Source organism: Octopus bimaculoides, chromosome 7 (assembly GCF_046866305.1).
Source record: "Octopus bimaculoides isolate indiv1 chromosome 7, ASM4686630v1, whole genome shotgun sequence".
NCBI classification, from domain to species: domain Eukaryota; kingdom Metazoa; phylum Mollusca; class Cephalopoda; order Octopoda; family Octopodidae; genus Octopus; species Octopus bimaculoides.
This window is the reverse complement of record NC_142934.1, coordinates 30522935-30537391: the sequence shown is the minus strand read 5'-3', so window position 1 is coordinate 30537391 and position 14457 is coordinate 30522935. Positions and strand designations below refer to the sequence as shown.

General features: G+C 37.5%; 1 protein-coding gene across 1 annotated transcript in view; it reads left to right on the top strand.

Annotated features, from left to right (window-relative positions):
- The window catches only part of LOC106870657 (dehydrogenase/reductase SDR family member 12), a 71644-nt gene extending 57427 nt beyond the window's left edge, over positions 1–14217 (top strand). Inside the window, exons 5-9 of the mRNA XM_014916807.3 lie at positions 1332–1413; positions 1888–1949; positions 4351–4546; positions 6924–7061; positions 13446–14217. Of these exons, the coding sequence (XP_014772293.1) occupies positions 1332–1413; positions 1888–1949; positions 4351–4546; positions 6924–7061; positions 13446–13651 (684 nt within the window). The 3' untranslated portion in view covers positions 13652–14217. The remainder of the gene's footprint in view (positions 1–1331; positions 1414–1887; positions 1950–4350; positions 4547–6923; positions 7062–13445) is intronic.
- The last annotated feature ends 240 nt before the right edge of the window (positions 14218–14457 follow it).

The window sequence follows — 14457 nt, the reverse complement described above, 5'->3', positions numbered from 1 at the left end:
CTTAGCACATTGGACGAAATGCTTAGTGGTATTTCACTTATCACTACATGCTGAGTTCAAATTCTGCCGAGGTCACCTATGCCATTCGTCCTTTCAGGGTCAATAAATTAAGTACCAGTTGCATACTGGGGTCGATCTAATTGACTGGTCCCCTCCCTCAAAAAATTTCAGGCCTTGTGCCTATAGTAGAAAGGGTTATTATTATTATTATTATTATTATTATTATTATTATTATCATCATCATCATAATCATTATTATTATAGCAAACTGGCAGAATCATTACGATGCTGGGAAAAATGCTTAGCAGCATTTCTTCTGATTTTACATTTTGAGCTCAAATGCTACCAAGGTCATCTTTGCATTTCATCATTTTGGGGTTGATAAAATAAATACCTGTTGAATTGTTGTTGTTGTTGCTGCTGAATCCTTAGTGGTATGTCTTCTGGCTCCTTACATTCTGAGTTCAAATTCTGCTGAAGTCAACTTTCATCCTTTCAGTGTCAATAAAATCAGTACCAGCTGAGCACAGAAGTTGATGTAATTGACTTTCTCCCTCCCCAAAATTGTTAACCTTGTGTCAAAATCATTAGGTTCTCGCAGTTTTTCTTCTGCTTCTTTATGTTCTAAGTTCAAATTTTACAGCAGTCAATTTTGCCTTTCATCCTTCCCTAATAGTCAAGTATTATAGCAGTGGATTCTTCAAATATTGTAGACAGCGTTCTTCAACTGCAAGTGAACCACTTGGGCATTGGAGTTTCAGGGATCTTTGCTTATGTGGCGAATGTGTGGGGCATACCTGGGAGAATGTGCTCAGTTACCCATTTAGTTGTTTCAGACAGATCAGAAGGGATGCACCTTTCATGTTAACAGTAATCAATGTAGAATCAGCTAAGTTCCAACAACCAGGGGTTTGAAATGCTTTAGGGTTCAAAATATGGATGTATGGTGGGTTGCCTTGATCAGGATATAATTATGGGAGACAGGGCCATCTTAACAGCATTATAGGCCCCAGGGCAAATAAGTGCACTGGGCCCTATAGTATTTATTTGACACATGTGAGACACCTATGCCAGTGATATGTGAAAGGAACTCTGTGCCAGTGACACATAAGAGGCACCTGTGCTGGTGACACCTTAATGGCATCTGTGATATGTATTAATGTCAACATTTGTCACTCAGAATGCTGAAAATATCCTATTTTTTTCTAACTTATGGATTCTTAGACAAATATATATATGTATACACTCACACATATATATGTACACATACACACATATAACTACTTCACACATGCATACATATATGTATAAATCTATTTTATCTATTTCAGATCAATAATGCTGGTGCTATGTTAAATGTGAAAACTGTAACACTGGATGGATTGGATGCTGGCTTTGCTGCTAATACCCTTGGTAGAAAATAATTTACATTGTCTTCCCCTACATACACACACACACACCACACACACACACACACACCACACACACACACACACACACATGTATGTATAGTTTTTTTTTTTTGAAGTTGTATATGTGTGCATACACACACGCACAAACATGTATGTATAGTTTTTTACTGAAGTTGCATAGATACACACATATATGTATGATTTTACCTTTTATGATGGAAGGAAGCTCACCAGACCTTTCATAAGGAGTTTAACAAGATCTTGAGTCTTCTTTTCTGCATTACATGTGTGATATCAAAGACTCATTTGAACATATATATATATATATATCCAAAAGATGTGTATCTGTATCTACATGTGTAAGAATGTGGATGCAAATGTATTTACACATGTGTAATGCACTTGGGCATTATATACAATAAGTTCGTTATATTATATTGTATGTATGTATATATCTGACTATTTTATGTTTCAGCTCCACATATATTGACAACACAACTAATTTCTAAATTATCCCAGAGTGATGACGCCCGAGTAGTAAGTACCATTGAAGTTTTTACTAAATGTACAGTACATGTATGAGTGTGTTGGTGTACACAATGGGGAATTTGAAAAAATGAAGCATATATGCTCCATTAACTGTGTAATGTGAATATGCATGAACAAAGGTGTGCAAAAGAGTTGTGTGGAAAACTGAATACAAGAGGAATTTAAATGTAGTGCACTAGAGCCAAGACTGTGTTGATGTGGACATGTGATGCATATAAAGAATGACAGCTACATAAGAACATGCGAAGTAATCAAAGTGGATTGAACCTATGGAAAGGGGAGAATGAAGTAGACTTGAGATGAAGTGGTTATGACTCTTCTCAAAATGTTGCATCTCACAAATCATCATCATTTAATATTCACTTTTCCATGGCTGCATGGGTCAGATAGAGTTTATTGGGACAGATTTTCTATTGCCAGATGCCTTTCATTTTTCCAAACCTCACCCTCACCTTTTTCCAAATAAGGTAGTATTTCCCCTTGGTTAGATATAATTTTGCAGAATGCTGGAAACAAAGGATTATTTGTATGACAAAGGCACTCATTTACCATTATCGTGCAGTATCACTACAAAAAGACTCAAACACACACGCATGCATGCATGTGCGCACACACACATGCACATATAATGGGCTTCTTTCAGTTCTGTCATCCAGGGGCTATAGAAGACACTTGCCCAAGGTACAGCCACACTGTAGGATGAACCTGAAACCATGTGACTGGGAAGCAAACTTCCTAACCACACAGCCACATCTGTGCTAAGATGACAAAAGACTCTGTTGATTGGTAGTTACACTGCTGGAAAAGACCCAGCTATCTATACAAACTTGGTAAAATGAGGAGTGCAATGATGAAGGTTCAGATATATAATGCATATCTACATCTGAAAATCTCTCCCATTTGTACCTGTTGAGTCACCATCTACTATCTCTCTTGCCTATTTGTTACCCTCTCATCTTTCTGTCTGCTTTGTTCCTAGTCACTGTATCAGATCTGTGAAATGAAACAAACACTTGATCTATCCATACTTAATCCCTTTCTATTACCTTCATATCTCACTACTTCTCTCTCATTCAAATCACAATGCTTGAATAATGCAGGAATTTCATTGGATCTTTTACCACCCAATACTTTTATCCCTATGTTTTGCCTATGTTTCTCTCCTCCTCCTCCTCCTCCTCTTAGGTCACTCTTTATTGACATTCATCATACTCTCTTATTTCCATTTCTATGATTGTCTACCTCTCTCCCCCTCTTTCTCTCTCTCACTCACACACACACACACAGCCATTAGGGTTTGACTAAAGATGTGTGTAAAGCTAAGCACTTTATGGACACAAAATCCTGGGTATAATAAATATATATATATATATATATATATATATATATATATATACAGGGTGCGATGAGTAATTTTCCATAAATTTGGAAACAACATGCTGTACTGCTTGGCATTTGCACCAGAAGCTCCAATACGAACATTTCAGAGTGTTTGGGTGTCAATCTGAGGACATGTACCAGGTGTGACAAAAATCAAACATCCAGTCAACATCATGGTGTTTGGAGTGATCACTAGTGATGGCAACATTATGCCTCCCTTCATCTTCCCATACAGTCTCAGGCCCAACATGGAGGCGTACATCAAGTGCCTGGAGGAGGTAATGTTGCCCTGGGTCAAAAGAGTGGTTGCTGCAAGACCTTATATCTGGCAACAGGACTCTGCACCGTGCCACACAAGCAGGAGAACCCAGTCATGGCTGTCAGAAAATTTCTGTGACCACATCACCTGAAACCTTTGGTCACCTAATTCCCCAGACTGCAACCCTCTTGATTATTATGTGTGGGGCACATTTGAGCAAGAGACCAACAAAATTCCTTATAACACCAAAGATGAACTGAAGGCAAGAATTATGGTTGCATTTATCAACTTAAACAAGGAGACCATCCAGAAGAGTTGCAGGAGATTCCAAAGTTGAAGCTAACAGTGATTTTATTGAATAAATTTACTCTTTAATATTTCAAGATATTTTTATGTAATTTTGGTAAATATATCTGCTAAAATGAGATGTCAGTGTTCTTTTCATTGTTGCATAATTTAGACAACAGTTTATTCATAGAGAGAAGTAGTGAGATATGAAAGTAATAGAAAGGGATTAAGTATGGATATGTGTGTGTGCGTGTGTATATACACATGGTAAAGATCAACAGTGACATTATGGTTTCAGTTTACCAACCCTCATTATCAGATTGTTAAAAAGTACTGAGTGTTCCTGCAGTTTAATAGGAAAAGAAAATGGTGTTAAAAAAATTTACAATCAGAATATATATTTATTGTAAATACTGACTACATGTGAAATATCTTTATGTGTTTGACCACTTTCTCTTGCAGATTATGGTCAGTTCTGGTGGTATGTTGGTCCAAAAGTTAAATGTCACTGACCTCCAAAATGACAACAGTCCATATGATGGTACCATGGCTTATGCACACAATAAGAGGCAGCAGGTGATAATGTCTGAACAATATGCAAGGAAATACCCTAACATCTACTTCTGCTCCATGCACCCTGGGTGGGCTGATACACCTGGTAAGGGTTATTTCTATTTTTTATTCTTTTTTTATTATTATGTTTTTGTTTGGTTTTTCTCTGTTTGGTTAAGAGGTTTGTTTCTTTACAACCACATGATTTCAGGCATCCAGATCATGTGAATTAGAATTTTTTAGGGTCATTCTTCTCTCAGCCAAGCAAAGCTTGCATCACCAAGGTTTTTCCAATGTTTTCATTTTATTTGATTTTGTATGACATTTCTTGTTTTAATTGCCATATATAACTAGCTAATGTTGTAATGTTACACCTTGTTTGGTTTTCAAATGAGCACCTGTGACTATCTTGACCTTAAAGGGGCCGTCTATTGCCCCAACATATATCTGTGAATCTGTCCTCATTGTTGTTGTTTTCACTGCATCCTACCTTTTCACAGGATTTTGGGGTAATCACTAATATCTTTTTGACATTAAACAACAACCGAACACAATATCTAAGTTATGCCTCTTGAATAATCCCTTATACCTATGAGACTGTGTAAAATGCTTATCCACTAATCTAAGGAAGGCCTTCCCATGCAGGTTTTCACATTGGGTGAAAAGGGTGGGGCAAACAAGAGAACTTTACAGTGGTGCTTTTTCTTGTGAGTATAGTTGATGTAATTCTGAAACCTGCTGGTTGTTAGAGTTTCACTGTAATAGGAGAATGCATCAAAACATCTTTATTCAAAGATAGGTTTGAACTCTTCTTACTGACACCCTTTACAAAGTTTTTAAAGACTATGGACAAGTAGCAGAAGGTTGTGCTGATATACGATCACCAATAAGTTTGCATTAGAGCCTGTATGAACCAATGCCCAGATTAAGCTTAATGTTTAAGAAATTTACTACTGTAAGTTGGATCTCTATGGTTACCTTAAGTCCTAAGGAGTTAAGAATGTGAATCAGATATTTCCTAAAATGGCTAAAATGTTGTCTCTATATAAACCAAATTGGGTTGATGGGAATTCCTTACTTAAGATGTCTAGTATAGATAATCCTATAAGGTTGCAGATAAGCATGCTATTGTTTGTTCCCATTTAACAATGAAGGAACCTTTGGGATCTATTCATTTAACCCAGGCTGTGCCTTTGTTAAACAGAAGGGCTTTTCTAGAGTGTATTATTACTTTTATATTCCTACAGTTAACATTGGTAAACTCCTTGATAAAAATAGGTGACCTTTCTACAACCTATTCAATATAGATAGGTGAAAGTCCTCTATATCAAATTGCTTGAACCTTGCTCTGCCTCTTTCCTGACTGGTCTTAACCATGAAATTACTTCATTGTTGTTACACCATAAGAGATGGGATGCTTTCCTTATGTCAGCTTTTATCTTCTGCAGTATGCTTCCCACACCAGCCCAATTTCTGATTAAGCTGGTAGCAGTTGGGGTTGGAGACAGAGTTCAGTTTGTGATCCTTGATGATAATAAAGATATTGTTCTGAGCTAAAATTTTTACTCTGTCCAGTATATCTAACTTGTTAGCTGTTTGACCTTGTTTATGCTATGATATGTATAAGGGGAAGCCTGTTTATAATTCTGTGTAATGTTATTCTCAAAGAGCTTATCATATGCACTGGTATCTTCTCTATATAGGTTTTTGGTTTTATCTGAGAAAAGTAAAGTATTTAAGGATTTGTGTACTTGAACTAAGCTTGCACTGAAAGGGGGGTTAGAGGACTTACAGAATTTCAATTTGAAGATAATGTCCAGTAGGTCTGCTTCAAAGGCCTCCAGTTCTTTGTCTGGGTGGGAACCTTCTAGATTTGATGTCATAAAAATTGGACTCTGAGAGCAACATTTCTTGCTCATAGAAGTAGGCCTTCCATCTCATGCACATTATTAGGGTGATGATCTTCCTTTGGAGGATCCTTATGTAGAGTTTGTGTGCTTATACTTAGTCACGAAAGGACTTGTTTTATATTTTGTTTGTGGATATGGAGGTATACGATCTTGGTTACTCTACCAAAAACAAACATATTCATGCTGTGCTGCTGCTGCTGCTAGTAGTTGTTGTCATAGTCATGGTGACAGCTGCTGTGGTGGTGGTAATAGTGGCAGTGATGGTGATGGTGGTAGAGAGAGAGGGGCAGACAGACAGAGAAATAGTAAGGGTTACTGTTACAATAACAACCACACATGCACACACACTCATACACAGTCACATAAATGCACTTACCTTTATAAACCCACAAACAGAGTAACATACAAATGCACATGTCCACAACAACAGAAGTACTGATAGAGCCCCAGACTAAATGCTCTAAAATATTTACTTTTCTCCATTCATATTCTGAGTTCAAATCCCACTTGTACTAGTAAGGGAAATCAATATAATAAAATAAAAGTAAAATATTATTTGTTTCATGTTAACAGGAGTTGAAACTGCCATGCCAGGCTTCTATTCCAAAATGAAAGATCGCCTCCGTACACCTCAACAAGGGGCTGACACTGCGTTGTGGCTTGCAATTGCTTCAGCTCCAAAGAGTTTTGTTAGTGGACAATTTTTTCAAGGTATGTATAGGGTTTATTTTTTTCCATTTTGTTTCTTCCGGTTTTTTTTTCTTTTTTTTTTCTTACAAGAAGCTTGGCTGTGTGATTCAAAAGTTCGCTTCTCAATCACATGATTTGGGGTTCAGTTCTCTGCATGGCATCTTAGGTAAGTGTCTTTTATTATTGCTCTGTGCCAACCAAAGTTTGTGGGTAAATTTAGTAGATAGAAACGGAAAGGAATGTCATCATCAACATTTATTGTCTGTTTTCCATGCTGGCATGTGTTGAACAGCTTGACAAGAGCTGGCAAGGCTAGGGGAGGCACCAGGTTCCATAGTCTCTTTTGGCTTGGTTTCTATGGCTGGATGCCCTTCCTAATGTCAACCACTTTACAGAGTTTACTGGGTGCTTTCTATGTGACACCATCACTAAGTGCTTTTCATGTGGAACCAGCACTAGTGCTTTTTATGTGGCAGCATGTGTGTGTATATGTGTGTTCCTATGTATATTAGTTTCTATTTGTACTCCACAAAATTTGAGAGCTATGTCGTATTGTTGCTGTCACTTCTGTCAACAGAACATTTGTTCACATCATACCTTCAAAGACATGTGAAATATAAAATTCTTTACTAGAAAAATAAGTAAGGGCTTGTAACAAAAAGGATATCTGGTTATAAAACAATACTTCAATAATTTAACCATTTAACCCATGCTTGTATGCAAAAATTGATGTAAAAATGAATGAATAAACAAAATAAGTTTCTTTCATTCTAATTCATTTTTTGCTTTGTTTTTTGTTTTTATTTCTGGTTGGTTCAGACAGTTGATACTTTTCATTTACAATGTTGTGTTCCTCATATTTTTCTTTATAATTAGTGGAATGCTTGAAAGAAAGTTAGTTTAGTTTATATGCAGGAGAATTTGATACAGACAAGTCCAAGAATCCAGTCTTCAGTGGGATAACAGTGCTAATCATATTTTATTACGTTGATATAGGTGAAATTAGTATGCAAAGTTTGATATTTGCATAATGTTGCAGTAATCTTTTTCCCTCTTTTTTTTCTGTATAACTGGACATCTTTTCTGCAGCTACCCAAGCATTTTAAAGTGGTACTAGTGGTTAGCCAAGTAGATTGAGGCTGGCAGAGTTATGTATCTTGCCTAGTAACCCATAATGTGTGGGATCTCATATCTACTACAAGTGTTTCATTGTGTCTCTTGGGAGAATACTTTTATTCTACAGTGTCACAATTAATTTAGCTTGGCAAACAAGTGCCAGATCATCTGTGAATGTTACCTGCAAAAAACTTCCATCCAGGTGAAGAAGCTCTTTCATTTGCTTCAGACACAGGATATAGGATACATTTACCATTTTTTTAGCAACCAATAAAATTTGAACACGTCTTTAGCTGGTCATTAACCCAACACCATCTCATAATTGTCCATGTTATTCTGTTTGTCACAATAAGTATTCAAGTGTCACTCTTTTAGCAATCTTAAAACTATGGAACAAAATCTAAGAAATAATTTACTTAATGGCATGTTTAGCTTTCAGCAAGCTTAACTATGGAACACAATCAAAGACATAATTGAAATCTTTAACAATGAAATGTGTGAGTATTTAGCTTTCAAAAAGCTTATGTATGGAACACAATCAAAGACATAATTGAAATCATTAACATAACAAAATGTAGGTGGCTAGCTGTGGAAGCTAGCCACCTACACTTTTCTCTGCAAAATAGGGGTAGTTTATCCTGTTCAGGCTATATTATTAGCATTATTCTGCGATTGAGAATTTAAAATCACTACTTTAACTTTCTAAAAGACATCTCAACGCTTCTAAAAGCAAACTTCGTTTGTTTATTTACGCTTGTCGTAATTTGAATTTAACATTATTATTATTATTATTATTGTTCAGTAGTTTTATTTTTATAACGTGCTTTCACTTCACTACCGAGCGCAGCTCTGTGCGCCTTGGGTATGTGCTGTGGTTTGCTGTGGTGCTCTTATGTTTACTGTATTGAAAGTGTTTTGCGTAGAATGTGTGCAGTACCCAGTAGTGCAATTTTCTGTATGTTATATATATTTGTAAGTCCTGGTGTTTTTGTTATGTATTTGTCTGAATATTTTTTTATTATACCTAAGGCACCTACTATGATAGGAATTGTTTCTGTTTTTTAGACTCCACATTCGAGTTATCTCTATTTCCAGGTCTTTGTATTTTGAAAGTTTTTCGATTTCTTTTAGAGAAACGTTGTCATCTGCTGGTATTGATACATCAATTAGAAAGCATTTTTTTTCTTCATGATCTTTGACAACTATATCTGGTCTATTTGCCTTAATTTCTCTATCTGTGTGTATTGGCATATCCCAGAGTATGGTTGCTTTCTCGTTTTCTGTGACCTTTTCTGGCGTGTGTTTATACCATCTTTTTTCTGTTGTTATTCCATAGTGTTGGCATAGCTTCCAGTGTATATAGGTCCCAGCTCTGTCGTGTCTGTGAATATATTCCTTCTTAGCCAGGACTGGGCAGCCAGAGATAATATGATTTATTGTTTCTTGTCTATCTCCACATATTCTACAGTTACTTGTTATATTTCTTTTCATTATGTGTTTTTGGTAATTTCTGGTGGGGAGGCTCTGGTCTTGTGCAGCAATTAAAAATCCTTCAGTCTCTGCTTTGAGTCCTGAGCTTCTCAGCCATTGCTGGGATTTTTCTCTGTCTATTTCTTTCGCATTTAGTTTAGCCCAGTATTTACCATGTAGGGGCTTTTCTTGCCATCGTTTTATCATGGTCCGTTGCTGTTCTAGTTTTAGTTTGGATTTCATTTGTTTTATAGCTTTTGTTGTTTCTTCTTCGTCTTCTTCTTCTTCTTCTTCTTCTTCTTCTTCTTCTTCTTCTTCTTCTTCTTCTTCTTCTTCTTCTTCTTCTTCTTCTTCTTCTTCTTCTTCTTCTTCTTCTTCTTCTTCTTCTTCTTCGTATTTGTTAGGTAGATTGATTTCTTGTTTGTATTTGTCAGCTTCCTTAAATACTGAAAACAGTTTTTTGTTTTGCTCGTGTTTTGTGGCTATTTGTATTAGTTTCCCTTGCTTCTGGAGTAGGTATTTTTGCAGTCCTATGGTGGTTATTTTATAATAGTTTTCTATCCTTATCGAGAAATTTGATGATAGGGAGGAAGAGCTACAGTCCTGTGACGTAGAAGGTAGCTGGGAATTGCTGCAAGACAGCTTGCTGAGTGCCACAGACCAAATCTGTGGCTGGTGCAAAGTCCCTTCCAGACCCAGGGTAACATGGTGGTGGGACAATACTGTAGACAGGGCTATTAGAGTAAAGAAACAGGCTTGGAATGCCTGGAAGAGTGGGGGTAGCAGGAGAATGTATCAGATAGCCAAAAGGGAAGCTAAGAGACAGGTATATATTGCCAAGGGAGTAGCAGAAGAGAAGAAGTTTGCCAATGTTCAGCGATATGAGGACCAAAGAACTGAAGTATTTCGGATTGCAAGACAGTGTGTGGAAGAAAACCATGATGTCATAGGAGAGAAATGCATCTGCATAGATGAGGGTGCTCTTACATTTAATGATTCTGCAAAGAAAGAGGCTTGGAGAAGCTATTATGAAAGACTGCTGAATGTGGAGAATGAATGGGAGGAGGAGAGTCTGCCAAAGGTTGACCCAATTGAGGGACCAGCTATCTGAATCAACAGCACCCAAATAGATAAAGCAATTACCTGGTCCATCAGGAATCACCGCTAGGATGATTAAAATATTGGGTGGTGTGGGTTATGGTCTTGTCACCCGCATCATAAACCAGGTAGTTCATGATTGAGTCATACCCAATGACTGGTGTAGCAGCACCATAGTCAACTGTTACAAGAGGAAAGGTGATGCTTTAGATAGAAATAACTACAGGGGCATCAAATTATTGGATCAGGTGATGAAAGTTACAGAGAGGGTCATAGCCCAACTAATTAGGGAGAGAGTTAGCCTAGATGAGATGCATTTTGGTTTTGTGCCAGGCAGAAGCACCACTGATGCTATATTTCTGGTAAGGCAACTGCAAGAGAAATACCTAGCCAAAGATAAATCTCTGTACTTCGTTTTTGTTGACTTGAAGAAAGCCTTTAACAGGGTCCCCCAATCCCTTATCTAGTGGTCAATGCGGAAACTGGGGATAGACGAGTGGTTGGTAAGGGCTGTACAGGGATGCTGTCAGTAAGGTGAAGGTTGGCAACAAGTACAATGAAGAATTCTGAGTAGAAGTAGGGGTTCAACAAGGATCAGTCCTCAGCCCCCTCTTATTCATTATAATCCTCCGGGCAATAACAGATGAATTCAAGACAGGCTGCCCCTGGGAGCTCCTCCATGCTGATGACCTTGCTCTAATAGCTGAGTCACTGCCAGAACTGGAGACAAAGTTTAGGGTGTGGAAACAAGGTCTAGAATTGAAAGGCCTCAGAGTTAACCTAGCAAAGACCAAAGTCTTAGTAAGGCTGTCAAATCACAACTCCCTGCTCGATCTGTAGAAAAGGCATGGGTAAAAACTCTATATGATGTACCCAGTGTAAGCTTTGGACACATAAAAGGTGCCTCAATATCAAAGGAAGGTTAATTGGGAAAATAGATTTTGTGTGTGGCAGATGCACCGGGGCAATAAACACTGAAGATGAACAGAAAACAGATTACATCACATTCCAGGGGGAAAAACTAGAAGTAGTTAATAGTTTCCGCTACCTAGACAACCAAGTAGTGGTTGTCTACCCTCCATGTAGTGGGGGTAGCTACTCTGAGAGTGTAGTGATTAGAGTAACAATAGCCTGGGCAAAGTTCAGGGAGCTCCTACCTCTGCTGACAACTAAGGACCTCTCGCTCAGGGTGAAAGGTAGAATGTATGATGCATGTGTGCAAACTGCCATGCTACACAGCAGTGAAACATGTACTATGAATGCTGAGGACATGCTTAGGCTTGAAAGAAATGAAGCTAGTATGATCCGCAGGATGTGCTATGTCAGTGTGCATACACGACAGAGTAAAAGTTCCCTGATAAAAAAGTTGGGCATTAGAAGCATCACATGTGGTGTGCAAGAGAGGCATCTGCGCTGGTATAGTCATGTGTTATGTATGAATGAAGACAGCTGTGTGAGGAAGTGCCATTCCCTAACTGTACAAGGAACCTGTGGAAGAGGTACCCCAGGAAGACATGGGATGAGGTGGTGAAGCATGACCTTTGAACATTGGTAATGTTCAGAGGCAATGATGGGAGACCAGGACCTTTGGAGATATGCTGTGATTAAGAAGACCTGGCAACTAAAGTGCGATCACAGTCACACATGTCCAGCCCTGTTAAGAGTACCCCTGATGCGTTGGGCAATATCATATGCTTGAGAAGACCTGTTGAGTCAAGTGAAACCAATATCGTAGCTGTGGCCAGTGCTCCCTGACTGGCTCCCGTGCCAGTAGCATATAAAAAGCACCAACCAACTGTGGCCGATGCCAGCACAGCCTCACTGGCTCTTGTGCCGGTAGCACGTAAAAAGCACCATCCGAATGTGATCGATGCCAGTACTGCCTGACTGGCTCCCATGCCAGTGGCACATAAAAAGCACCCACTACACTCTCGGAGTGGTTGGCGTTAGGAAGGGCATCCAGCTGTAGAAACATTACCAGATCAGATTGAAGCCTGGTGCAGCTGCTGGTTCTCCAGACCTCAGTCAAACCATCCAACCCATGCCAGCTTTATTGCCAATTCTTCAACTGATAATGCAGGATTTTCTTCAAGTAATGCCTCAAGGAGCTTATCATCAAACTCGACTGGACGTCCTGTTCGATCTTCATCTTCAAGGCTGAAATCTCCACTTCTGAATTTTGCAAACCATCTTCTGCAAGTTCTTTCATTCAAGCATCCTTTCCCATAAACTGAGTGTATGTTTCGGGTTGCTTCGGCTGCAGAGTTTCTTTTTTTGTACTCATAAAGCATTATGTGCCTCAAATGCTCTTTGGATACTTCCATGTTAGAAAGGGTTTTAATCAAAGAAATTTTAACTCTATTATTCTGTAAAATAATATTTAATTAGTTTAAATGTACACAAATGCATAAAAATAATTTTTAATTCCATAAGACATTCTAAAATACTATTAAATCTCATTCAATTTTAAAAAAGGTAAAATCAGACAGAACTTATGGGATGACCTGATATATGATATATACTTTTATTTTATCATTCCATTACATGTTAAGCCCCACACTTTACGTCTGTCTTTGTATTGTCCCCCTCATCCTTTGCCCTGGTGGCAAATAAAAGAAATCATATTATTATTATTATTATTATTATTATTATTATTATTATTATTATTATTACCATTATTATGGACGGAGTAATTCTTTATTTCTTTATTGTTAATTTCAGATCGCAATCCAACTTCAACACACCTACCCTTGGCCAAGACTAAATGTACTCCAGAGGAAGAGGTTCTTTTCATGAACAAACTTGATGACCTAGTAACTAAATTTAGCAAGAATTCCAGTGGTGATACACTGCCAGGCCCTGGCACAACAGAAGATGGTGAATATGCTTCATCCAGCTCATCATCAACCCCTAAATACAGCCCATAGATCAACAATGACATCATGAACACACCTCATATATCTCGTCACCTCAACAATGAAGATCATGATGACAACAACAACAATAATAATATTATTAATATGACAGTGATGATGACGGGAATAATGGAAGCGATAATTACAAGTACAATGATGATAATGAGGAGGAGGAGGAGGAGGATGACAATGACATTGACAATGACGACGGTCATGTTGACAAGAATTAAAATGATAATGACAATGACAAAAACAATAACAGTGATGATGATAATAAAGATAATGTTGACAACAATGATTATGATGATGACAGTGGTGATGATGATGGTTATAATGATAATTATTTCTTATGTAGCAGGCATGAAATCTACATATAAATGGTACAGTGAAACAAAAATGAGATTGTGTGATGTTCAAACTTTTCCTGAGAACATTAGTGATATAAACAAAATGAAACAGTGAGATAACTCCAACCAAGAACTGAACTTTGATTGCAAACATATCTGTATGATAGGGAAGAATAGTAATGATTTGTAACATTAGAATAAAGATTACTCTCATAATCATATTAGTAATAATACTAATAATGTTAATAATATTAATTTCATGTTTGATAAGGGAATTCAGTTGAAGGTATTTACGTATGCCATCAAACACTCTAAGTTCAAATCTTGCCAGAAGCTTTCATCTCTTCAAGGCTTGATAAAATAAGAACCAGTAATCTACTGTTATCATTTTCAGTAAGATGTTTGCCTGTGTATTAAACTTGGCCTCAGTGGCTCAACCAAATACAACAATAGGAACAAAAAATAACAATT